This window comes from Rhipicephalus sanguineus, chromosome 2, assembly GCF_013339695.2.
Source record: "Rhipicephalus sanguineus isolate Rsan-2018 chromosome 2, BIME_Rsan_1.4, whole genome shotgun sequence".
Lineage (NCBI taxonomy): Eukaryota > Metazoa > Arthropoda > Arachnida > Ixodida > Ixodidae > Rhipicephalus > Rhipicephalus sanguineus.
Genome location: NC_051177.1, coordinates 205,830,422 through 205,857,910, shown reverse-complemented (window position 1 = coordinate 205,857,910; position 27,489 = coordinate 205,830,422). Strand labels below are relative to the sequence as shown.

Here is a 27,489-nt window from a genome sequence, read left to right as displayed (position 1 = left end):
ACACCACCACCAGGGGCCATATTTCGTTGCGCTCGTGGGCACCGGGATTATTTTCGCGGCCACACCTGCAACGCTAACGCCCCTTGTGAGGCAATACAAGCTTCGCTTGAACAAGTTAGCGTTTATGTTATGCCCGGATTTCTTCTCTAGTGTACAGTGTTATGCCCTGATTTCATATTTTGTGATGTACAGCCTCGCACAGTTTAACAATGAAGACGTGAACAGCGTGTAAAACACACCAGGACGAGGTACCGACGAGGACTAGCGCTTACTCGTTCTCGTGTTTTTCACGCGCTGTTCACGTCGCCATAAAATACCAACTAGCCCGGTCACACACCTTGCTTACGATGAATACGGCTAAGCGTGGCCGCGAATAGCGGAGCGCCTTCCAGCCGACGCTGCCGCCACGCATCGAATCGAAGCCGCGCAGGCGCACACCAGCGTGCCGCTCTTGTTGGGCTACAACAAAGGAAGAGCGGCGCCACCGCCATGGTAGATACTACGGAGGGGCGCGCTCCATCGCTGTAGCAGACGACGCGAAGTGTCTCCCGTGGGTCCCTGTGCGCAAGCGCCGCTACTCTTCGATACGCGGCCCCGCCGGGTGCACTGGCGCTCTGCAGGGAGCGGCCACGCTGAGCCGTGTTTACCCTAAGTGTGGACGGCACTGTACAGTATGAGCATGATTGCCGGTGTGCGGCTTAATTCTTGCTGGACCCTGCAAATTGTTATCTACATGAGCTTCTCTCAAATAGGATCGAGATTTCTGTGATCAGCGGGCAATAAAGTGAATAAGAGTGTGAACCGATCGCTTCCATCACCGTAAAAATTTTATTGCATTCGGGCATGCGTAACTATGGCGATATGGGCATGGTTTCAGCTAAAATGATGACCACAAAGAATTGCATCCGCGTTAGTAAACAATAGACAAGATGGCCACAGGCGCAGCTTATTGATGGCATTTGCACGCATGCATTCCATTTGATTCTGTCTTTCATTCCGCGTACTATATAGGTGTCTGGATTAGCTTGCCTTCTGACACTACAACATAGTTTCATTAATGTTAAATTTCAGATCCTATTCGTACTTTTCTCATGCCCTTACTGCTAAAACTCATCTTTTGTGTGCGTTTTGCGTGTATGTATGCCTCATTGTGGTTTATTTGATCTTTCTTAACCCGTGACCACTGTTTACCTGGTAACTCGCAAACCACACTGCTTTTGTTTTCAGTGCCGATGTTTTCTTTTGTTCCACTGCGTATATGTCTAATACTTTATTAATGCATCTATGTTGCTAGACCTATCTGTCCGATGTCATACACTGTTACAGTGGGCACTTAAGGCTGCAATAAATGAATAAAGGAATAATTATATAATTCAATAACTAAATAAATAAACAGCCCTGCAGTAGACTGTCGCACACGATTAAAGGGACACTAAAGTGAAACAGTGAATTGGTTTAGATTGCTAAATTATATTTTGAGAACTCTAATGCCGTTCATCTCATCATCATATGCTTATTAATAGAGGAAATAAGTAGGGCCAAAGTTTCTTTTTTTCATTATCGCGCCGAAATTTCCGCGCGTGATGTCATAGATTTCACATTGCATTCTTCGTATTTTGGCAACATTCCCTCATCGAAATTTCCTGACACTTGGTACGTTGAGTCTATCTTCCTCCCAGAGGACAATGAACTTCATTTCTACCGATCATAGACTACGAAGGACCTGGTAGAGGCTGTCAAAATCTAGGATGTTACGGCGTTTGGTGAGGAAATTCAAGGTGGCGTCGCCGCCGGCATTTTCTTTCTGCGCATTTTCTCGCTTACCAAGCGTCTTCTCGCGACAAGCGCGGTGTTCTTGCAATTGTGAAACAGTGATGTATTAATATGAGGAAAATGATTATCCTCTTTAGTGTCCCTTTAAGCGTTATGACTCTAGGAAAACAAAAACGTGCTTCTGGGCACATAGACGAAACTTTCCTTTTCACATCTCTCGCTTGAAACCTTTGTCTCAGAGTAAGCGCTACTGAAAACGAGCGTTTTCTGACAACGAAACATATTGCGCGCTAAAGGTGAAGAATTCGCAGCATGTGATTGAATCGTCCTATTTAAAATTAATTTGCAGGCTAGCGCGCATGTTTTAGGCAAACAGAAAAATCAAATTTTCAGAATAAATATTCATTTGGGTTCTGTTGAGCACGTATGTTAGTCGTACATCATTAAAAGGGCAGTAAATTTTTTTATTGCGCTTGTAATTAGCGACACTAATTTCCTTGCGGAGCACCGCAGATTCACGACAGAGGGGAACTGTCCATAATGCAGGAACAACAGCGCTAAAAATAGACAAGGACAGAGAAAGAGACGTACGACACAAGACTGTCGACAAGTTAAAGAAAAACCTGTACGAAAATTGAAAAGGAGGTGTTAGCGGTTGTTTCTTATATGTATACATATAGTAAACATCCGCTAACACCTCCTTTCTTATTCTCGTATACGTTTTTTTTTTTTTTGGTATATCATGTAGGGACGCAAGTTCAGTACACAAAAGGGCGAAATAACCGGACGGATAATAAATGAGAATTAATTGAATGCGGATAGGTGCTCCCAGAGTGGGGTTGCCCGTAGCTTCGAAAAACCGCAACCAAAAGACAACATATGAAGGTGATGCTAAGTGCTGTATATGAGAGACATGGTAAAGGAGCATAAGTTTAGTACAGAAGATAGCCAATGGTGAGAGGTGCGCACAAACGAACACATTGGCTCGCCCTACCTGACATTTGGTGGGTACATTGTTCCCGAGTCCTTCAATGAAAGAATGATGGCAGCTAAGCCTAGGGCTAGTGTGCGCCCCGCCTCCCCCTCGCTCCGCCGTGCGCCGGCTCCGTGGTAACGTGCGCTCGCTTGGCGGCGCGCCACTCTCTACCGCGTGGCGGCGCTCGTTTCGCGCGCTCCTCCGAGCACCAAACGTTCGGAGATAGCGCCATTCCAGACACGCTGTCGTGCCTCCCCACGCACGACAGCGGAACCGTACTGCTCGCTAATGAAATTACAGAAAGGAATAACGAAGAACTGCGTAGCTATACTCAGGGAAACTCACCCAGGTGAAATGTTACAAATGATTTTATAAGCTCAACAATTTAGCCTATGCTGTGCCTGCTGTAACTTGCTCTTCCACACCACAACTTCGTTTCGGAGTCTTAAGGTATACACACGTAAGATGCACAAGTGAGCTTCGTTAAGGAAATCATGATATATACGCCGAAGGATGAGTGCAAACACGGGTCTAGACGAAAAAAAATTAAGGAGCCATTGAACTGTGGAAAGGTCGGTGGCCAGAAAAGCTGTTTTGTTCACTACACTGACGTTACGCAGAATTTTCAATCTTATGCGATCACACCCTCTAAAACAAATGCATCTTTACAGGTTTCCGTTTGAGAACTATGCGTCTTTTTTTCGAGTCATGCGTCGTCTTGTCAGGCTTGCTCGGCGTCCCGTACACGATCTTAATTGTTGTTTTCCACATGTGTGTTCCCTTCTTCATATTTAGTGGACCAGGGGTCAGTAGTGGGTATGTCCAATTTCTGTGGCACGCATGTTTTTGCCCGCTGATGAAGACTTTACTATTAGTGAACAAGGGGTGAAGCGGGCTTTGTTCTATTTCTGTGGGACATACCTGCGCCACGTGTTTTCGCAGACACACAGGCACAGCCTAGTCATTTCTACAGTCGTTCGAAAAAATTAATCAATCAACTAAGAGTGGGGCGGCTATTAGTTGCAAGTTGCCGTTTTTTTTGTTTCTTGTAGATATCCGTCGGGGTTGTTCTTCAGTGCCGGCCCTGGGACGCTCGACCGTGGTTCACGTTAAAGGTGTCGCATTTCCGAGTAATGGGTCGCATTTTGCGGGCTTGGCTGAGCAGAAGTCATCTTTCACAGCTCGCCGCGCAAAACTGAAAGAGCAGCAGCTCTCCCGGGAGAAGTTCACCGTACTATAGTATTAATAGTAATAAAGGTGGTGTCACAACAGGGGTCGTTTTTCTGTCCTCTACTGCGTAGCAATAGGGCAGTATCTGTAGAATTACGGAAGTCCTCACCTAGCCTTGCTTTCCTTTGTTTTTTTCTTTTACTAAATCACAATTCTTAACGATTTCATGTACGAATTGCGCTCTAGCGCGTACTTCTATACGCGCAAATTAAATGCGTCCCATTGTCGTTTTTCGATTGCGCACCCGACTCTAGTGGCAACTTCGTGCATTGTGCACAGCTCTGGTGATAGTTTCATAGTGAGAACAAAACTGCTTGGTGCCCATATTTGTGAAAGGTTCTACTGGTCGCATAGCAATTCAAGGACCTATAATTATACGTTAGCTATTTGTTTGCAGATTAAAATATCACATATATGCAAGCTGTCCTATGAGTGTACTTTTTTTGTCCTGTTCAGAAGTCGCCCCGTCGCTGTACATGCGGGAAAATATAGATGATGTTATTCACTATCTCTTCTCTGTGCTCGAACTTACCTGCATACTTATCATGAATGCCATACTCTCCCGTGATAGACTAGTCTGTATAAAAATGCGTGGTACTGTTCAACGTTACAGTAACTGAACTTTGACCACAATACGCAAGCGTTCCGTAAAAGAAAACAACAAAGAGCGGTGCATGAGTGGGGCCACCCGCGGCCCTCCTTTACTACGCGTCGCGAGTGAAGCCTCCTCGGGCTGCGTCTCGCACAGTGACGACATCAGACACGTGAGCCTTGGGCGAGTGCGCCCTGGTTTGACCCAGCGTCTTCATGGGGGATCACGGCCCTTGTCAGACACTCCGCCCGGACGTGCAGTGACCGGAGGACTCGGACGGATGGCTCTACTGTCATCAGGAACCACAGGCGGCCCCGAGCTCTTCACAGCTGGGCGCTTGCTGGCAGTAGGGGCTCTGCGTGCGGCTGTTCGGGTGGCAACATACTCTCATCTGCGTCTGCTTGCGCTCGTCGCACTCCTGCGACTGGTCGTCCTGCCCGCCGCCCACGAACATGTGCAGCAAGCGCCAGCCTAGAGAATTCCGCCGAGCCGAGGTGTTCGTGTTGCGGGGATTGCGCTCGGTCGGCTCTTCGCAGGTGAGCCCGCATGGCTCACCGTCGTAGGCGCGCCGCAAGGAGTCCTCGACCACGGGCAGGTGACCCGGCAACAAGAGACTGATGGGGAACGGCACGTAGTAGGCAAGCCGGCCACAGCGGTCGAAGATGAAGACGTCGTCCTTGCCACCGTCCATGGTGGTCCACACTGGCTCCTCCTCGGTCTCCTGGTGCACGGCAAACGACACGCGCTGGTCCAGGTGGTCGCGCAAGTGCGCCGACTTGCGGTCGTTGACCACCAGGAACTGCAGCTCGGTCATGTTAGGCCGAAGCCGCTGCAGCAGAGCCTCCAGACTGCGCAGCACAGAAAATACCACGATACTATGACACATGCGCGTCACGATACTCTGATATATGTTAATTTCACGCTGGCTAAACTACCTGGATAAGCAGAGGCACACCTACGAGTCACGCTAAAGCAGTTTAGAACGGATCTGTATCATCTGCTAATGAGAGCGAATCGAAAAGCTGGTTATGACCTACCCACTTGTACCCGCTATTCGAATAGCCGATCGATTTAATTTATCCGTTAAAAGCCATACGCGTCTTACGACATCGCAGTCATAATACACGGCAAACATTCGAAGTGGACACTAAATAGCGATTACTTCTATCAGCGCCATTTTGATAGGCCTACTTGCCTTCTTTTTTTTGATGACCTGGTTTCATCGCCTGAAGCTATTACAAACGATATCGCAAGGTGCGAGGCGGCCTCAATGTATTATACTCTCGGCAGTGTGTATTTTAACAGCGAAGCTGTTTAGAAAATCGTTCCTTGGGAGTCGATCGCAGAAAACTATCATCATCTCGTCCTCAGGTAGCCACACAGTGGCTACCTGAGTACGAGTGCAGAGAGAGAGAAAGTAGTAGAGAAACAAACAGAGAGACGGAAATAAAGATATAAAGAAAGAAAAAATTCTTGCCAGAAAAAGTTCTTCACGAGGCGGGATTCGAACTCGCGTGCCCTCGATCCGAAGGCCGGTGTCCTAACCATTCGGCTATCCAGGCACGCTAGGAGCGCATAGCATCGCCTTGTATAGTATAGTGTGCCAAGGGGGTGGGAAAAGGAAGTGAGCCTGAGGAGGAGAAATGTGAGGGTGAGGTGGAGGGAAAGGAGGAGGGGACAGAGTAATGCGTAGCACAGAAAGAAAGAGAGAAGTAGAGAGAGAAAAAAGATAGAAAGAGGAAGCAAGCATCGCGTCGTCTAGCGACCAGATACCGCACCCCCTGGCCAAGCCCCGCATGCGCTGTAGCTAAGCCACGCCCACCGCGGAGACATCGCGCGCAACCTCCGCTCTATAGTGCACAGCCTGACTGTGTACTCTAGAGGAGGAAGCCGCGCATCTCGAAGCCAGACGTATCGGTCGACGGGGAGTACGAGCGGCGACGGGTCCGTGCCTTCGTGTGTTAAGCTTAATCGAATTGCTTACGCAATGGAAACAGCCCAACACATTCCGTAACTTACGCGAACACTACGCAAGAATGTAGATGAAGCGTATACTAAAGCTGGTGGGTTTCACCCGAGTCTCAGATATTCTACTAACGAAGTCTTTGCCCACAGCTCTCATTGTACGATGAGCTTGACTTGCTTCAATGGCAAACGTTAGGCCAATAAACTTTCGATATTAAGACTAAAGGCTATGTCTCAGGCGAACGTGACCTTGAACGAAAAGCCGGCGTGAGACGAAAAGGTCAAAAGGATCGTGGGCTCCGCGTTCACTTTGACATTGCGGTGTTCGCGTCACTAAATGAATAAAAAAGCGACTTTCGTGACAGCAAAAAATTTTAAAAAGCGCGAATGTCACGCGGCCACGCGAGCTGCCCCCTTGCCTTCGTCCATGCGGCGTGCGAGTGACTAAAACAATTTTAAAAAAAATTCACATAGTCTCTCAGGCGTTCGACTAAGACGAACCGAAGACGAAAACCATCCCGTGAGGCTACTTTACCGAGCACTTTATATTACGACGCGCCGCTTCTTAGTTTTCTTTTCTTTCTATTGATGTTTTTTAGAGCGCAGCCCTTAGACACCTGTTCCTGCGTTGAGCGGCGTCGCCGTCGCCGTCGATGGCGTAACCGATAGACATGAAAAAAATAAAATTGGGGAAAAATACCCAGGATCGAACGGGATTTGAAACCCGGCCGTATGCGTGGCCGTCGAGTGTTCTACCACAGAGCCCCGCTGTTGCTTGAAACTCAATTGCAAATACACCATATAAAGGCGTCATGTCGGGCAAGGAATCGCGTTAACGTGTGTAATATAGCGTGGCAGAAGAGTACAATAACAAACAGTCATCACACAATGCTAATTGCACAAGCGTGTGGTTTAATGCTTCTCACCCACTGCAACGTGCTCAGCCGTAATTCTTCATCGCCATCAGCCACATGCAGCATCAACAAGGTGCACATAATACCGTACAGATATGTAGGGGGTACCTCGCGTATCCACTGAAATACGAATGGGTGCTGTCTTACTTCACAAAAATTGTGATTTATGGCGCAGTCGATGCCTTGAGGATAGCCAAAACTTCAATCACAGTTGGCGTTCTTCTTGTTCTTGTTCGCCTTCAACTATGGCTCACACCCACAGCGGGGGATTGGCCAAGAAGTGAGTGGTTTTATAACGTGTTAGAATACTTTAAAAAGGAGGTTACAGAATAGAAACTTTACAAGTTTGATAGGAAATTTAAATATATACATGTGTTAACACAGAAGAATATTAATATAGATTATCTAGTTAACCGATTGGTTTCATTGAGGTAATCCCGCACAGCCACGCAAACCTTCGCATTGGAGAACCCAGAAATAGAGGCTCCAAAAGACAAAATCACAGGCACAGATAAACTCAATCCTATAGCACGTAAAGGTGTTTCCAAAAGGGTTTTTCGTGCTGTAGTATATCGCCTGCAGGTCATACAGAAATGATCAATTGTTTCCAGCTCACCACAGAATGCGCACAGTGGAGAAGGTGCCTGAGCAGACCTGTGTCGGTAGAAATTTAGCCTCGGTACACGACATCGCAGCCTCGTAATTGACACTTCCAGTTTACGGGTTTGACAAAATGACCTCCGCCAGGGATATAATAAGTGCCGATATTCTGTGGAACTTGTGAGTGCTGTGTCTGCAAAGACTTCCATAATGCTACGCCTGCGAAATCGCGCAGCCGTCACATAAGGGGATGTTGGAAAAGATGGTAAAATCGGTCCATTAATCGAGGACTTCGCTAAGGAATCGGCAATTTCATTTAGGAGCAACCCTTTATGTCCAGGAACCCAAACTAAGCGAACTTTTCTCAAATGCGCGGGTACCAGTGCACGAAACGCCTTTATTACGTGGGAGTCAACCCCAGCAGAAAGTGCAGCACAGAGGGATAGGGAATCTGTGATTATAACGGCAGATGTAATTGTAGAGTTTAACTTGCGCAATGCAAGCACTACTGCCAGAAATTCAGCCACAAAAACGGGTATGAAGTTGGGTAGTCGAAGGGAATAAGACCAGTCCAAATTCGGGCTAAATATACCAACACCTGACTTTTCGTCACACTGTGATGCATCTGTAGCAATAATAACGTTAGTTCTAGTGCTCTGCAGGTGTTCTTGTAGTAAACCGTCTAAAGTATGATGGGGGAGTAATTTTGCATTATTAGGAAAAATATCATCAAATTGAATATCCACAGGGTCCGAATATTCACGAGTCGGGGTTATATCGCAGATACGTACATTCAAAGGGTCCAGTAAACGTTGTGCAAATATAATTTGGGGTGTGTAAAATCGCGGCCATCTAGCCCCAAAAAATAATTCCGGATTGGAAATAAAAGCTGTTTCTGATTGTCGTAGTGGTGACTCGTAAATTCTTAAGAATGTCTGAACAGTCAGAAGGCGAAACCGGCACGAAAGAGAAGGAACCCTCGATTCTAGATACAGAACGTTGTTAGAAACAGTTTTAGGAAGACCGAGGCATAAGCGCAGCGCTTCTCTTTCCAAAAGAATTAGCGGCCGTATCTTGTAAGCTGGAGCACCAGAGAATAGTACGCAACCAAATTCCAAAATAGGGCGAACGTACATACGATAGATCATTATTAGTGTGTCTCTTCTCATACCTGTGCGGTAGTTGCTTAGCCTACGCAACATGCCAACAGCACGCGCACCTTTTCCAGCAGTATATTCGATGTGGGGTCGCCAGTTAAGGAATTGATCATAAATTACCCCAAGGTACTTAATAGACTCCACCTGTGGTATGTCCTCATAATGATAACTCAGTGAGATGTGCACAGGGAACTGCAGTGGAAAAACAAGACGGGCACATTTACTCGGATTAAGCAAAAAGTGATTGTGATCGAGCCAGTTCTCCAGGGTACTAAGGTAATTCTGCACCCGTTCATATAATGTCTGGATATTATCTGTCATTGCAAAGAACGCGATATCGTCAGCATACACATAAGTTGTTATTTCCTCGTGTCGTGGAATGTTGCTCATTAGTATATTAATAGCAACGGGGCAAGCGCTGAGCCTTGCGGTACTCCTCTCGTTTGTGTTTGAGTATTCGATGAAAAGCCGCGTTTGAAACAATAAAATTATCTGCCCATAAGGAATTTCCTAATCCACGCTATTATGTATGCCGGAAAATTGAGATATTCCAATCGATCTAATAAAATACCATGTTCTACAGTATCATATGCTTTAGCGATGTCTAATGTAACTAAAGCCGCATATTCATTACGTAGTCTTGCTAAGTGTATACGACTTTCTAAATCAACATGGGCATTCCAAATTGAACAACCAGCCCTGAATCCAATTTCACAGGGGCTTAGAATGGATCTCTCGTCATTAAAATAGGGGTGTGCGAATATCAAATTTTTCGAATACGAATATCCACCTTCGAATATCGAATCGAATATCGAATATCAAAGGAAAAATGCATCCACAGTAACAATATTTTATTTCGCATGTGGCTATTTGAAAAACAAAAACATTAACAGCCTGACTGGCAACATAACATACACTGCTATCTCCAGAGCACAATGTCCAGGCTAGCAGAATGCACATCACAACACAAGCAAATATCACAGCACAATGAAAGTAATGAATACATGTTATCATGAAGAAATATGAGTTGCTCCACATGATCAGGCAGCAGGTGCTCCCTTGTAACAGAGACAACCCCCCCCCCCCTGCCACTGAAAAGGCACGCTCGCTTGGAACAGAAGTGGCTGGTGTAGGGAGTTACATGGGGCAAAGCTTTGCCAGACTGGGGTATCTGAACAGTCCGCCACCAGTCACGTGGGTCCCTGTCTTTCTTCAGAAGTGGTCCCGCATAGTGAACGAGTGGTAGTGCGGCATGATCGCCAACAGCGCTGCCCGTCGGAGATGCACCAGCAATAAAACATACGTATTGGGGCGCTCGTCGCAGACAGATATAGTGCCTCCGTGTACTTACGATGTTTATCGCTCCTCTCGGCAACGTTTTTAGCGATACGAACGCAGCAGAAATGTGGAAGACGAGTTATTTCATGCATAATAATCGAATCGCATATTCGAATTTTTCGAATATTCGAAGTTATTGAATATTCGTTACTTTTCGGATACACGATTTTCGAATCGAATACGAATATTTCGAATGTAATATTCGACGAATATTCGAAACTTTCGAATATTCGCAAACCCCCACAATAAAACCATTGATTCGTGTATGGATAATTCTCTCAATCAATTTCGCTAGATTTGATGTCAAGGCGATTGGCCTTATGTTATCCAAAATATATCCTCCATCTTGTTTCTTAAGCAAAAATATAATTTTAGCAAGTTTCCAATCTAACGGTATCCATGCGTTCTTTAAGGAATAATTCACAAGTTCTAAAAGAACGTTAGGCGATTCCTGAAGTAAAACTTTTAACATTCAATTCGTAATTCCATCTGGTCCAGGAGCTGTGTTCGGTAAACATAGTGCATTCTGAGTCAATTCATATAAAGAAATTTCCGGAAATTCATGCGAAGATATCGACATCTCGCGGATAGCCGATAGATTAGTAGTAAATCGACGTTCTAAGCCTTTGGCTATCTCTTCCAGTGAGGTGTTCATTTCTTGCGGAGTCAAGACACATGATTCTAATGTTAAAGGCGTTGGTAGTACTTTTCTTGTCCGAAGATATGCGAACAAAGCACGCTTATTTTTTTTATTTGGAAAGGTAATCGCAATGTCTACTGTCATATTCTTCTTTCGCGCGGTTAACAGTGTGCTTAAATACGCCAGCAAGAAACTGATAGTCTTTCCAATTTGTTGGGCATTGATTATGGAGCAACTTTTTCCAGGCAGCTTTTCGCCTTCTGTAATCACGCGTACATTCATCATTCCACCAACGAGAAGAGGATCGTTTACTCGATGGGATAACGAACTCTGATTTCTTCTGAGATCCGTCTAGTATTGAGCCAATCTTAGACACAATTTCCTGACTACTGGCTATATGAAGTTTTGAAAGGGCCGAATGCAGACAGCTTTGAAATTTATGATTGATATATATGCGTTCTGGCTGATCAAAAGTTATTATTGGGCAAGTAATATAAAAAATTACAGGAATGTGATCACTGTTAGTGGCAGAATCAACCACGGACCATGACAAAACATTCATTGCATTTGTGCAAAATGTTAAATCTAACACTGAGCGAGCCTGACCTCGAACAAATGTTACCTGCCCTTTATTGATACACGAGAGATTTTTGTCAATGGTCCACTCCCACAGTCGCCTCCCACATAAATCTGTTCTTAGCCCCCAAGACAAATTATGTGAATTAAAGTCTCCTGTGAGTACACTCTAAATATTTTCACGCGTAGTAAGCGTGAAACGCGCCCCTCGGCCTCCTAAAATTCGTTTTGTGTACCACGTGACTCAAAATACGCGTTGTTTTCCTCCACTCAAGCGTGACGCCGGTCGAGGAAACGCACATTCGCTGTATTTTACGCGTGATGCGGGATTCTACGCGTGAAAACCGGAAAACTCACGCTGAGGAAAAGTTTGCGACGCCGATCGCGCTTCTCCCCATCACGCGTATATATATCCCGATACAATCGCCAAGACAGCCGTGCATGCGACGTCGCCGTTACTCGCCTCTGATTTGCTGCTGCGATTTGCGCCTCCTTTCATTTATGTTTGTTTTTCACGTGAAGGCCTTGAACGGTGGCGCTTGCTTCGGTATATACTTTTGGCGGGAAAACGGGGTTAGAGTCGTTGGAGTCATTGACTTAGCAAGCACTTTGTGCATCGTCTCTGCCTGCCCTTCGAACGTGTACTGTGCGAAGGGTTCGCTTTGTGGTGTTGAAAAGTGGTGAAGTCATGAATAACTTGACATCGATTGACCTGCGTGGTGTGCCGCGTGGTAGATGCAAGAACACCGAATGCGACTGCCCGGAGTTCTCGCGCGACACGGCGCCGCTCACTGCGAACTCTGCTATTCCGGCAGGATGGTGTGCATACTGCGGGCACTCGCCTGCCATTCACGGCCGCTTGGAATACCTGGGTAAGCAAATATTTCGAAATGTGTTTGCTCATTATATATTTTACAACTATTTTCCCAACAGTGACGTTTCTTGCTATTGACCTCTGAACTTGACAGTATAGTAATCAGGCCAAGTGCTCTGTGTACAGCACTGACGGACTGAAACGCGAAAATTTAGGGCTATGTAATTCACGTACTTTCATTTTCAACATCTCCATTTCGTGTCATAGTGGCGTAATTTTGGCTCGAACACTTACATCAGAGCCAACATTAACTTTAGATGCCGGATTCGTAGCGACGTGACGTGGTTACCTTTAGTAATTGCTCATGAAAGTATTTGTAGTAAAGAAAGTGATGTCGCTTTTCAGTTCGAGAGTTTCTGTTTCACTCGGGTCGTGCGATCAACCGGGAAGGATGACAAAAGAGAAGGAAAGAGTGTTGCTCTCGGTGCCGTGGCTGTGAGCCGTTTCTGCTTCGCCGCCGGGTATCCACCGGTCCCCGTGTAGCGCTCGTTAGCTTTGGCTTGTCGGCTCCAAATTTCGCGGCCGCGTCGCAGTTCGCGGCGGTGGCCATTTTCGGGCGAGGAGGCGGAACGCCGGTAAGGGGCCGCCTGGCGCCTCGCGCGGTGAATAAACAGCATGATAAACAGCGCCTGCTTCCTCCGTCCTCCGCAGAGCGCCTCGAAAATGACAAAATATATTGTATGCCGTAAATTCATGTAGTCGATGCGTACATTAGGAAGCGTTAAAATTGTGCCATATCCCACAAAAACAAGCGCGTTAAGGCCACAATAAAATTGTGTGTTTTTGCTGCACATCAAGGCTGAAGTTCGCTTTTTTTATGTGAGTGCGCAACGCATGAGTCCATAAGTATTATTTGAAGCCTCTATTGCCAAGAGAGCGCTCTGGTTACAGGCGAACTATTTACGTATGCCGCAACCTAGCCTTTTATAGTAAGATAGCGTCACCTTCAGGAATTTCAGGCTACTGGGTGAAGTCGCACTTGTGCGCAATGATTAGGGAGTTTTCGAATAGGGGCCCCAGACGTTTGGGGCCCAAAGGCCTCTTGCGTAGGCTCGCTTTGGGTCAAGCAGGGGTTATAGTTTTCGAATAGGGTCTGCGGTGATTTGGGCACTCCCCCTATTCTAGGTCACTGTGGTCTTGGCCGAGAGCCGTCGCTTCGAAGTGAGTGCCGTCATGTTTGTTTGACGCAAAGCTTTTGGGGCAGGCTTTGGAGTTCTCTCTCTTTCTCGCTCTTTCTATCTTTATCCGCTGTCTCTTTTTCTCCTGCTGTCTATTTCTCGATTCCCATTTCGTTCAATTTAATTCTGTCTCTCTATTATTGTTTCTCTTCGTTTTTCTCTCTTTCTCTCAGTCTGTCAAACTCCGTTTTTTTTCTATTTCCTTTTTGTGTCTGTTCTTTTCTACCTTTCTCTCCATATTTCTTTATCTGCCTTTCTATCTTTTTTCTCTTTGTGCCTTTTCATTCTATATGTCACTTGTTCTGTTTCATTCCATCTCTTTCCGCTTTTGCACTCTCTCATTCTCTGTACTCGTTCTCTCACCCAACCGAGTTATTGCATCCCACGCCGGACATGTCGATGCAGCCGGAGAGCGCGCGCCGAGCGCACGTGTTCGGGGAGAGAAGGAGAGGATGAAGCGCCGGGGTTTGCCGAGCATAAGCAGCTCTGCTGTTCAGTTTATCAAGATACGTTGTTCATGTCCAAGAGCACTATCGCTAAGTACGGAGGCCAGGATTACTGCTTTGAGAAATGCTTTGTTGCTTCGGAGTGATGGTCAGCTGAACATAAATGACACCTTTCGAAACCTATGAGGGGCGAGTCGTGCGGTGCGCGTAAAAGTCGTTCTACTTCCACAAACACTATAATTGCGGAAGAGTGCTTAGCTTACCCGGCTGCCAACCGTCAAGACAGCGGTTCGAGTACCACCGCGGGCACGAATTTTTTTTTTCTGCAGCTGTTCCTCGCTATGGATGAACGGTTGCACCACAATGTTCCTTCTTTGGGGCTTGCAGTTGCGTCATACGGGATGTCAAACATATGGTTAACCTCTCTGCATTTAGTCACGAGAAGGACTAACGGTTCTGCCAACGCAGTTCGTTTGTCAAGGGAACAACTTTTGATTGAAAAGCTCGCAAGATCTGTTGGAGTGTATGGGGTTCAGAAAGAGGCAATCGTCTTACTTCCGCAATTATATTTATCGCTGTGAAATTTATATTTGTTTATCTGTGCAGACAACAGATGAAGAAGGACATTCTGAAAGCGGAATAGATGCACCCCGCGTGAAGGCACTTTTAAAAGCATCCTTTTAAAAGCATCATGAGGAGCACGTCACCAGTGGCGGTATTACCGGCTTGTCTCCTAAACGAAGAACTGGTAAGACAGTTCTGTACTTTCTTATGTCCCTCTTTATTTCTTCAGATTGCCATATTTGAAAAGATTTAGAGGCGCCCAGTGTAATCTGGAGCACTCACTTTTTTTCATTTTTGCTCAAACAGATTGGCGGTGTACGCACTATACTTGACCATACGACTTCAAAATTCATTTGTACTGTTCTTGCTGACACCCAATGCCGCTATAATTAATCAACAAAGAGCCACGAAGTTTTGTTGATTGTGCGCTGTATTCTGTGTTCATAAAGTTTAATTCCACGTTTTCTCTTTCAGCTTGCCTTTGAAAGTGAACTGAGATTTTCAAGCACTATCGAGGAGAATCTCAAGCGCCTCAGCAAAATTCTGCCTGCAGTGGCGACAGTGTCATCCTTAGCGGACCCATCGTACACAGAGGTGGATGCATACCTGAGGCCAAGGCTCGCAAAATGGCCCTAATTTCAGAGGTGAGTAAAATAGTTTTTTTAAAAGCCAAAGTTTCAGAAGCAATTCATAACGTCATCATTCTTCTAACACTACTCAGTTTTCAGCAGTGTATCAGAACATTTAACGCCGCAGTCGCAATGTCAGCTTTGTCGACAAAATCATTTTCATGCATTTGTAGTTCTGTACCAAGTGAACTTGGACAGCGGTTCATTCCATCAGCTACCAATTTAATTTCTCTTTATCTTTGACAGGTTTCACCCGCAGACATTATCGGCCCGTGCATTGTGTGGGGCGACATGGAGGAGCTTGTATGCGGCAAAGAGCCCAGCGAAACCCGGAAGCTACAGCCGAACACGTCGCTAGAAAAAGCACTGGTGCTTTGTGTGTGTACTACGACAAGGACCTTGCGTATCCGGTTGCTTTTGGCCAGTTGCTTGGCTTCGTTCAAGCAGCCGTTAAACGTGCCGGCATCGACGAAATTCCATGGGCGCAGAAAGGGCTACGGGATTGGTTCACGAAACTACACTTCGTTTGAGTTAAGTACACTTCAAAGTTTATGTGCTGCTTAAAAAGACATCAAAAATTCATCTAGCGCATATTTTACAGTTCCTGTGTGTTTTTTTTCTTGGATTGCTCTTCCATAAAAAGAAACGTTTTTGTAAGTTATGGTCAATAAAAGTTTTACTCAAATTTTAATTCTTGTAAATATTTCGTTGTACTTAACCCCTTATCTTTGATTCAAAATGTAAAGTGTCAGAGCACTCCGCGCAAAATTCCTCACTCAAATTTCTGGACTACCGTATACATAAGTAATCGCCTCGAAAGAATGCATGCACATCAGAGGCTTAATGGTAGGATTCGCCAGATGCACCTGTGGACGATGCTTTATGAAAGTTTGCCTTGCACTGCCTTCCATGGCGTTGGGGTTTGTGACTAGCGAAGTTTGAGACAATCCAGAACGCCTTCATTCTGCAAACACTACTAAATTTTGAACGATGTATAACGAAGATGTAACGCCGCAATCGCGATGTGAGGCTTGTCGATCCGTGACGGGAGGCCTTCCTAATGCTTAGTTAAGGTGTAAGAGAGGATTTTTACTTACTTGGTGCGGGATTGTACTGCTCTATAATATGTGTTTCTGACTGTCAGAAAGTGTTTAAAAATAAATCTGAGATAAGATAATATTTGTTGTGCTGTATATATTTGTTGATGCTTGGCGGTTGTTTGGCGGGTATATGTGCTCGTTGCCCGGCATTAAATAGCTAATTTCAATTTTCATGTTGCGCATGTGAACATTCCATTGGTTCTGCGTAACACGAGCTTGCTAGCTGCACCGTAAATACAGACCGCACTGCCGATGTTGAGCTGTGCGTATATATGCGCCGTTGGGTACAACATGGAAAGAGTAGCCAGTGAATTAATGAAAGCTTGTGTCTAATTTCTAGCCTACTCCCTGTACTATAAACCGAAATCCATATTTATGTTTCAACCAGAAAGCTCATTTTACCGTCTCGCAGTGTCGCGTTCTATAGTTTGCACATGTGTGTGCAAGATGAAAAGGGAAAATAATTTTTTTGTGATGCGCTAATTAATGCCAGGCATCAGTATGTATACTCTCCAAGAAGCCGCCAAGCCCATACAGCACAACAAATATTATCTTCTTTCAGCTTTCTTTTTAGATGATTTCTGACGGTCAGAAAGGCATTTCAAGGAGCGGGAGAACGCCGCATTAAGTAAGTAAAACTCCTCTCTTACACCTTCTCTAAGCGTTAAAAAGGTTGCCAGTCACGGTTGGCAAGCGTGGTGCGCTTAGCGTGAAAGCGCACCACGCGTAGAACAAGCGTGCAAAAAATCGCCCCCACTCACGCTCCGCAAGCGTTATGCATCCGGCAAGTCATGCTTAGGAAGCGTGATTTTTTCAGCGTGAAAGCACACCACGCATAGAACAAGCGTGCAAAAACACGCCCCCTACTCACGCTTGCTACGCGTGAAAATATTTAGAGTGTACAATTTCTTTTCTACAGGCTGCCAAAACGCTGCCACGGTGGCGCGTACTTTGCACACCGGTGGGGAAATAACAGTTTATGATCGAAAAAGGGTGGTAACCTGGAAGACACAAATCTAATGCTATAATTTCACATTCAGAGTCCAACATTCTGAAAGAAATTTTCGCCCTATGACATATTTTACTTGATACAAGAATCATTAAACCACAACCACGTGTTTGGCGATCTAATCGAAAAGAACGAAAACCTTTAAGATAGAAATTTTTATCCGGTGTAAGCCAAGTTTTTTGGAGAATTACAATATCAGGATTAATTTGGGTACGAAGGTAATTTAAGTCGGTTGAGGCTGAGAATATAGATCGGCAGTTCCACTGATGTACCCTCAACTGACCAATGGTGTTGGGCGCACCGGAGAGGCACTTGCCCCTTCCTTGCTGTTATCTTTACTCGTATGCGACGATTCGCTCTTTTTTAGTTTTTGACTTGAGAGCAGCAGAAATAGGGGATCTGGTACGTTTATGAGCTCGAACTTCAATTTCCATATCTGTAGCATCACTTGTGCTTGGCTGAGGCGTGTAACGGTCTGATTGCACTTGTGACACAGACTGCTTAGCCTTATCTACAGGTGTAGAAAGTTTGTCCAGCACTATGCTATGTAGTTCAGGGGTGTCAGCGGTGATAGTTTATTGAGGTGCTGGAGTAACCTGGATTCCTTGCGTCATCTGATTATAAATGATTTCGATCAAACATTCAGATAGGTTGGATATTAGTTTACCCATAGCCTTAGTCATTGCCTTGTCCACAGCAGACCCATTTGCCTGTGATATGTTGGAATCTAGGCTTGAAATGTGGCGTGCTGCAACACCAGAATATCCGAAGGCCCTGTCTTTAACCATGTCAATAGCTTCCCTTCGTGAACAGCGGCGGCGGTCAATGATTTCTAGTACGTCTACTTCCTGAACACGGGCAGAGCAGTCGGAGTAGTCGGCAGAGTGACTCCCTCCACAGAGACAACACTTTTCTGATGTTGCGGAGCATTCACCCCAACACGAAGCTCCGCTCAGAATGTGCATTAGGCAGTATCGTAATCGTCGATGAATTTTGGTCACGGCAATGCCGCAGTGATGAAGGGAAGACGCAGCTCCCCGATCACTGTGATATTTGCTGTAGCTCACAACGTGAACTTCAAACACTGACACTTAAGGCCTCCGCCTTAATAAGCGCAAATTCCACGCTCCCGCGCAAAGCGCGCTTTAATTTAGTCTCACTGGCGTTCGGTTGACTAAATAAAATAAAGGGGAGCGGCATTCCTCTCAAGCGGGGCTTGAGGCGTGTTCACTTCGTTTTTGCGGCGTTCGCGTGATTAAAAGATGTGAAAAACGGCGTTCGCGTGATATAAAATGCACGGTAAAATACGCACACCGACTGGATTTCGCCTTCGAGACGTTTTAGGCAAATGCAAATAGGCCCTGTGAGTTTCTTTTTTTTTCCGCTTTGGCTGCTGCCTCACTGTCAAAACAACGCGATGATATAAAGTGGGGCGATCCTAATCATCGGCAGCGGTGCCAGAACGCGAGCGCTAATAATCGTCATACTTATCAAGCAAAGAGTAACGATGACTTCATTGGCACTTAATAGCGCCACAACAGACAAGGAGAACAGATTAAAGGGCTCGTCGCATAGTCTTGCGTCTGTAGTCATGCCTTCTATTCCCTCCGCCCTCCTGCCTACTCATCTCCAGGGGCACGCGTTGAAAATATCAGCGTGATGTTTCTCCGCTTGGCAGAAAGAGCGGATTCGATGAGTTGGCGTGCATTTTAGGCGTACAATCCGACAGAGAATGAAGCCTTGCTCCCCCTCCTTTATCATCATTTTTATTCTCCTAGCATTCTTCTAGGGCAGGAATACACTCTGAAAAACTGAAGCAACAGTGCAGAATGACACACGTTAAAAGCGTGCGTGGTTGACAACGTAGCTTCGCGCTCTTGAACAAAGTACTTTTCGAGACACTTGCGAATGCTTGGTGGGGAATTCCAAGAAAAGGAGAAAACATGCAAGGTGAGTATGTGTCACTCTTGAATACTTACATTCTTGCATGGAGTCATAGCTATACGTCCCCACGTGCCTAGAGTCCAAGAGTAGTTCCCATTGATTGCAACAGCAAGTTTTCATGTTATTCATCTTAGTTTATACGCCCTTGCGACGACATAACGGGGTTCGTTTTTCCTTGCGTATAACTGGAGCCACCAGCACAATATGTCTGAATACGATTTGCTTATTGAGCAGTAATAAACGCAGTCTTTTCTTTTGTGTGTGTGCGAAATTGAAGCCTGACATTTGTTCGCTCACATGCTATTAAGCTGGAAGTAAGCAAAGGTTGAGAAGGGAGAAATGCAGCTCAGCATAACGTGACGTTCTTGCACTGTGAGGGTATTCCGAACTTCTGACGTCGGACTTTAACCGTTGACGCAAGCATTGGCCGCAACTTGCAAAGTTATCTGAAGTGGATATTTTTTTTTTTTTGTTCTAAAACGGATAGCCCCACCTGATGCTCAACAAAACTGCAAATTGGGCTAGATGGTGGGGATTCATTGTGGGCGAAGCGCAAAAAACGTAGACGGAAATGTCTTGTATCGTTCTCCTCTTTTCCATCTACGTTTTTAGCGCTTCGCCCACAATGTAGCACAACCTGCCCTGGTGCGCTTTCGTTAACTCTGCGACTGACTATAGTCACAAAACTGAGTAATGGAGAGAGCTGTAGCTCGGCTGTGCTCGCGCGACACAAAAGCGATCACCAGAGGTTATCATTTGTTCAGGCGTATCTGAGTGGTCCGCTTTTTCTTGCTTAAGTCGCGGTGGCTCATTGGTATTTGCGCAAGCTTGAAACGGGGATTCGTATAAAACCGATTTCAGGCACAGAAGCGATGTCGTATAAGCCCCGTGAATGCCTCTAAAACGTTATACTTAGGCGCAGAATATTTATTACGTAAAATTACATTCATTTCCCCGGCAGCTACAATTAAAATGTCCGTGCCGCACGAATCGCCAGGCAGCTGTGTTGTACTCCTTTCGGAACAGGTAACTCTCCGTCTATTGAGAAATGAAAGCCGCCAAGTTCTGTCCAGCACATTAATGGGCTATTTAGTGCGTCGACGCTACTTTCATATCGAGTGTTTTATTGCCTTGTTCGTGATGTCTGCTGACAGACGGCCGATGTTGGTTTGGGCGAAGATTTTTTTACCATTAGCGAATTATTGTTGGCTTTTTCTGGTGTCAGAGAATCTGAAATAAATTAATATTTATTTGATACTTTAAATCGCGTATATGCAGTCTGTGCATGAGACAGTGACGTGGGTCGCTTTTGCGGTTTCTTTATCTCGCATGACTGACGGGCGCGATGGGTACTTGCCGAAATATTTTTACCAATCGCTGAGGGTCTTGGCGATCGTAAAATATAAAATATTAAAATATTTTTGCATGATTGTGGAGCTTGTTTACCGTGTATTCAAGAGAAGGTAAAGCAGTCTTTTTCAGGTCGTTCTATATAACTGTAACAGCGTGGTTCAGTTATTGAGAAAACCCTGGGTCCCCTCTGTTCACGCCTGGACAATACGCTAACCCGGCCAAGGTGAAGTAGCAGCGCGGAAGATTAACGACAACGTCTCAGACAATAGAGTGCAACCAAAACAACCAAGGTGCGTCTCTTACCCGGAGGCCTGCTGCCTACACAAAGATCAGGAGGCTTTGAGTAGCGCCACGAGTGTGACGTTTCCTCTGTGTTCGGCGAGCGGGTCTTGCCCGCCCACGGTCCACGCTTCGGGCGTGCCGCAGATGGGAGTCCGGGCTGCCGCTGCGGCCTGCAGGCAGCCCGCGAGCAGCACCAACAAACGGGCCGCCATCTTGCCTCCTGCGCAAAACACACACGAGAAATGGCACTGAATTCCCGCAATGGAAACTTTCAAGGCATAGCAACGGAAGTCAAAGGGATTCGAAAATTAAAATGTTCGAGCTTAACAGTAAGTGACTCTTCTACGGTATCAAGAAAACAGCCATTTCATTTCTAATGCGCATAAATATTTCGCGAAGAAAGACCCGCAAGTGAAAGGTAGGTGGCGACGCCTCTTCGAAGTTTTCGCATCATCTTTGTCATAGCGTGGCACACTGTGAAGACGTATACTATATCATATAGTTAATGCTTTGTTGGTTTTATGCAATTTGTTAGGGTTATTAGTGCTGGTGGTTGAAGCGGGCAAGTAATTCCGGTCATTGTAAGTCTTGGGTGGAAGGAATCTGTTTATGTTGCGGAGCTTGCTCCAGAAGTGTGAACTTCATAAGTGTGATAAATGTATATTGAAAGGGTTTGCAGCGCAAGCACGGTAGTGCATATTAACCAACTAGCCCAAATACTCGTTCTTCTTCAGTGATAAATGTATTCATAGCTTCTCACACTTTGAAGGTCACTTCTATGGGGTGGCGTTAATGCTTTATTGGTAAGGATGGACTACGGCATATTCCAGCACAGCTGTAGCTGGAGATGAGCATGGTCCCAAAACCTTTACTCAGCCGCAGGGTCATATATGCTAGATGCCAGAAATTATAAACTGAGATCTGTGACGTCAAGGTCAGCTTTCAGCGCTGCTGTTTTGTGCAAGCAAATTAGAAAACCTAAAACATTCAGCATCATTTTTCAATATTCAGTCTAAGGGCGTGGTCTAAGGCAACTGATATTATAAATAGGTACACTATCAGCCAGGATAAACCAAATGTTTGAGTTGAGTTTCCCTTAAGCGACACTGTGGAAATGGCGCGGTGTGAAGGAGGCTGTCCAGGCAATTTTTGAGGCGTTATTACTCAGCACATCAGTGGCGGCAGTAAGGCATATTGCATGGGTCCTTCCAGAAACCTACGGAAACGATTCTAAGATCACAGTCTCCAACCTATATCTCCCAGTAATTTATTTATTTATTTATTTATTTATTTATTTATTTATTTATTTATTTATTTATTTATTTACTTACTTACTTACTTATTTACCTATTTATTTATCCATACTGCAACAACCGTCTGGCAATTTTGGCAGGGCGGTGTATGTATAGCTTGAAAAAAAATGGCGGAAACATATAATGGACACCGATTCCACAGTGCACGAGACATTAAAAAAAGAAATAAATTGCGAAAAAATGTGCGCATACAATAAAATGTACAACATTACTCTATACGTTACTTAGAAAACATAATGAACAATTGAAACATGCAGTAGGTAGTACGTATGAATTATACAATTATTAGGCACAAGACTTAAGTACATACACTTATGTACGCTGGAAGCTTAAATACTTACGCTATTTGAACGGGAAAACACCTACGATGGTAAGACAACATAAACAACTAATAAGCGCACCTCCTAAACGAGAGAAAAATGGTAATAGTGAGGGTACTGAGACAATTGTGTTAGCTTATTCTAGTAGGCTATTGTGATAGGGAAGAATGCATATTTCAAGCAACTGTTACGTGAAGAAAAAGGTAAGTGCATGCCACTGCCTAGTAGAGTAGCCAGAAGAAAAAGAAAGAATATCAGCTACGTTTGCTTGATAATGCCCGCTAATCAGTTGATGTAAGAATTTAAGCCTCGACCTACGGTACCTTAAAGACAAGGGGGAAAGTCGCGCTCTGTTTAGTAAATTGTTGTGTAAGTGTTGTATACAAATAGCACCGCTCTTCTTTGTACTTTTTCTAATTTACTAATATTAGATTCAGTAAAATAGTGCCATATGATCGCGGCATGTTCCGAGATTGGCAGGACAACTCATTTATACGCTAAAAGGCGAACGGAAAGAGTAGAAAGCTTAAGGGCACGACGAAGAAAGAACGGTTTGTGATTTGCATCTGTTGTTACATATGTTATGCGCTTCTCCCAACACAGATCATTGGATATATAAAGCCCCAGACACTTGTAGTTAGACACTTCGGATAGAAGAATATCTTTAACATGACACGTGAAATGCCAAGGAAGTTTCTTATGAGTAATCTTCATAAGGGCACTTTTATCAAAGTTGATTCGCATTTTGAATGCCTGATTTGCAAGTTGAATGCCTGATTTAACAGTAGTTGATCAGAGGTACTATCAGCTTCATATTACATGGCGCAATCATCCGTACAAAGCTCGATCTTAACGGGAAGTTCTTCCACGATATCATTAATAAAGATGATGAATAAAAGAGGACCAAGGGCCGAGCCTTGTGGAACTGCTGAATCTACTTTTACATAACCTTAGCAATGATCGCGAAATGAGACGAATTGTTCTCTTTTTGTTAAGTATGAATAGACGCAACGATAATTATATCACTTAACGCTCGCTTAATTCTGTAGGAGACCTTTAGAGGTGGCCCGAACAGACTTAGCAGTAGCCCAGATAGTCCTGCAACTAAGAAAAAAATGTGAAATAAAAATATGGCACTGTGAAAACCTGAAACGTCGCAGAGGTATCAGTTCACTTTAGAGTAAGAATTTGGTGGCATTGATAACGCGAGCCCCACTCGGTATCCCGATCCACCTGATGCCTACGGTTGCTCAAAACGACGGAAATTATACGGCTGCAAGAGCGCTAGAACTGTAATTGCGGACTGGCCTCGAATTTTCATTCAGAGGTGCTTTTAAATCTGTCTTTATACAGCGCTATATGCTAGTATCTATTTCTAAATGTACAGCCGTCGTTGTACAAAGGCACAAGTACACGGGTCTGGCAGCATATGTACCCGAAAGTAAATGTCAAGGCGTTCATTTCGATTTCACCAATAAAAGTCATATGTTACGCAAGTGACACTTAGCCCTTCCTTTTGGTAGATTTATTAGCGTGTGTCATAAATATGCGCGCTTGTGCACAGTTCCTTCATAGTTCTGACTTTACCATCAATATTCTCTCCACCTTGCTTGTTGATACTTCTGGTTATTGGAATGCTTACATCCCTGTGTGGTTACCCACTGCGGTGGTCAAGTGGTTAAGGTGCTCGACTGCTGACCCGCAGGTCGCGGGAATCGGATCCCGGCCGCATCGGACGCATTTTCGATGGAGGCCGAAAATGCTTGAGGCCCGCGTAACTTAGAATTTAGGTGCACGTTAAAGAACACCAGCTGGTCAAATTTTCCAGAGCCCTCCGCTACGGCGTCCCTCATACTCAGAACGTGGTTTTGCGACGTGTAACCCCAACGATTATTACATTATTATTACATCACTGAGACTGTGAACGGAGCATCATTGCTGTCAGCGCTATCTGCTTATATGCCGTCACACGCTGCTTCTGAGACTACTTTTCTCTAGCACGTGCATCATTTCAGCCATTTGAATTCCAGTGGTCCATTATTTTATTTATTATCGGTAGTTTTCTTTATCCTTTCTCCGAAGCGAAGTTCTGAATGCATTTTAAGAGATTTTTACGCTTACATTGCACCAACCATTGACGGCAATGTGAGAGAGGTTTTCTCCTCCACTGAAGCTATGTAGCTTTAGACAACCAAACAAGATCACACCGAAAAGCATAGAGAAACTGCTTGTCATTGATTATCTCAAAAGAAAAAGAATGTCATTGATTATCTCAAAAGGAATGACAATAAACAATGTAGTTTCTGGTGACACGAGTTTCTAACTGTATATAGTGAGCGCAATGATGGAACAAAACGCGAGCGCAGTGCTGTGCTAGTCGAATTCCCGTCAGTGATATGCACTTGGCGATTCGCCGCGACAGCATTCACTCAGGTCACATTCTCACCTGCCTACTGGCCGGAGCTTCGAGTGTGGCGGCTGTCGTCGGGGCCTCTGGGACGCTCGAGTGCCGAAGCCCGAGCTGCTCTGGTTGCAATAGTTGCAATCGTCACCGGGCGCCCTCTAGATAAGGCCCATCTGCGGCCACCACTTGTAGCGCGCGAAGACTCGGAGAGGCGTCGCGGCAGATTGGGTGTCGTGCCGTCGTTGTTGATCCTTGTTCTTTTCTTGAGGGCGCACGACCTTCCGCTAAGTGGCTGCGGTCCCCTCTACGCTCAAGCAGACGGGCACGTGGGCCACGCTAATCTACGCCTGTACATTGGCGAGTTGCCATGGTGTCGTAGAAAAAGAAGGCGATTGACTGGACAAAATGTCGATAGACCTCGGCAGACTCAGCTCAAGTTTTCTAAGCTTTGAACAGTAACGTAGTCTTATCATTTCAGAACAACGCGCTGCTCTTATATAGAAATAACGCATTTTCGTGTCAGAACAGTGATTGATTGTCTATTTTTGCAGGAAGTGGGGCATAAACCAAAGTTCTGAAGCGCTATTGCGTACAGGTAGCAACAGCAGCTTCTCCACCTTTGAGCTTTCTTAAATTAGAAATCTTGTGAGTTGTCTTCGCACAATGTATTGATGTCGTCACCTAATCTCTCTACAATAATTTTATTCTTGAATTTAATAGCGATAACACGGGCGTCATTTTCTTCTATGTATGTACATGTACTTAAGAAGTAAGAGCTCCGTTATTCCATTCAATCTGAACAATGGTGAATGGCTGCAGCGGTCTGATAGCCCGACCAAGGCCCATTTCTTGACATGCACCAATCGCAGTAGCAATGCAGCTCGTCTCCTCTTGTGTCGTCTAAAGCCTGTTTCACATGCAGCGATTTTGCTCCAAGAGCGAAGCGGCTGCCGTCGCGGAAGCCCAAAAACAGGTTTTTTAGAGCGACCAGTGGACGCTCGCAACGCCAGCGATCGAGATCGCCGGAGTTGGAAAAATTCGCTAGCGGCAGAGCGTCTGCCCAAGGTCAACCAATGATCAACCAATGGGAGAGCAGTGACGTGCGGAGCACGTGACTGCAGGGGTGGAGTTGAGGAACGGGCGCGCGCGCGCCGGGAGGAACTCGGTTTGCTAGCAGACGACATCCGCAGCAACGAGCTGGCAGTGTAGAAGTGCCGTTCTTTTCCTTTTGTTGTCCTCTACGGCGCTTCCGTCAAAGCAGACAAATCGTTTGCACGTGTCATTTTGTTCTTTTGCATTTTTATCGAATCGTGGCACCAGCATAGGTCCGGTCAGGGGGACCCTACGGCACTCCGCACTTGTAGCTCGCAGCACATGCTGCTGTTTTTTCTTGTTTACCACTCTGGCCCAGCACGTTCGAAAAGTTTGCTGTTTTCTTTTTTTGAATGGTCACGGACCCGGATGACGACAAGTGCCGCCGCTTCTTTACTGGAATTCCCATGGGCAAAAAGAGGGACGAGCTCCTTCACAAACACAAAATATCGTCGACTGGGCCGCTTGCATCTGGTTGCCGGCCCAGACGGCGCACCAACGCCTCGCGGCATTCGAGAGCAAAAGCCACCGAAAGCCCCGTGAAAGCTTACAAACACAAAAGCCAATTCATTCTTTTGCTTTTCCATGGCCAAGTGTATGTGCGTGCAACATGACTTGCGTGGTAAAAAAAGAAAGCTGGAACAGAAATAAACGTGACTACTGAAGTTGTTTAATTGCACTCTGATACACTGCACATTTTTATCATTCAAGGTCTAGGCGCGTGAAAATCGATCACCGAAGTAGAAGGCTGGTGAAACTTGCAACCTAAGCGCACCAAAACAAGCGAGCCCGGAGAAAGGAAACCCGCGGATAACGGGCGCTTCCCACAACCATCACTGCGCTTCGCAGAGGCGCGCGCCGCGCAAAAGCGGTGCATGTGAAACGAAGCCGCGTCCGAGCGTCCTGCTGGCGCTCGATCGCCGCGGGCCCCGCCGCTCGGTCGCTCGCATGTGAAACAGGCTTAAGTATGTCCCCGTTTCCACTTTCCCTTTCACACTCTGCGAGGGACAGTGAAGTGGACGCTCCTCTGGCTGACCTCGTGGCCCTTTCTCACTTCACTTTCTATCTGTGCCTTGATTTCGCGATGTCGTAGTGTTTGCCTTACACTCTTGCCAAGCTGGTTCACGCATGCCCTCAAATAAAACAAAATGCTATCACCGGGAACATGACTCCACGCTCTCAAGCTGGCACCCTGGGAGCGTGGCGCCATGTTGCAAACT

General features: G+C 45.6%; 1 protein-coding gene across 1 annotated transcript; it reads right to left on the bottom strand.

Annotated features, from left to right (window-relative positions):
- Nucleotides 1–4,649: 4,649 nt before the first annotated feature.
- Nucleotides 4,650–25,313, bottom strand: LOC119384026 (selenoprotein P). The gene is made up of 3 exons (XM_037652314.2): nucleotides 25,220–25,313; nucleotides 21,162–21,360; nucleotides 4,650–5,419 (listed from the first exon to the last, which is right to left on the bottom strand). The coding sequence occupies exon 3, from the start codon at nucleotides 5,383–5,385 to the stop codon at nucleotides 4,867–4,869; it is 519 nt and encodes a 172-aa protein (XP_037508242.1). The 5' UTR covers nucleotides 5,386–5,419; nucleotides 21,162–21,360; nucleotides 25,220–25,313; the 3' UTR covers nucleotides 4,650–4,866.
- Nucleotides 25,314–27,489: the final 2,176 nt, after the last annotated feature.

Excerpts from the sequence above, each read along its gene's own strand:
- LOC119384026 (XM_037652314.2), bottom strand. The coding sequence starts at position 5,385 with ATGACCGAGCTGCAGTTCCTGGTGGTCAACGACCGCAAGTCGGCGCAC.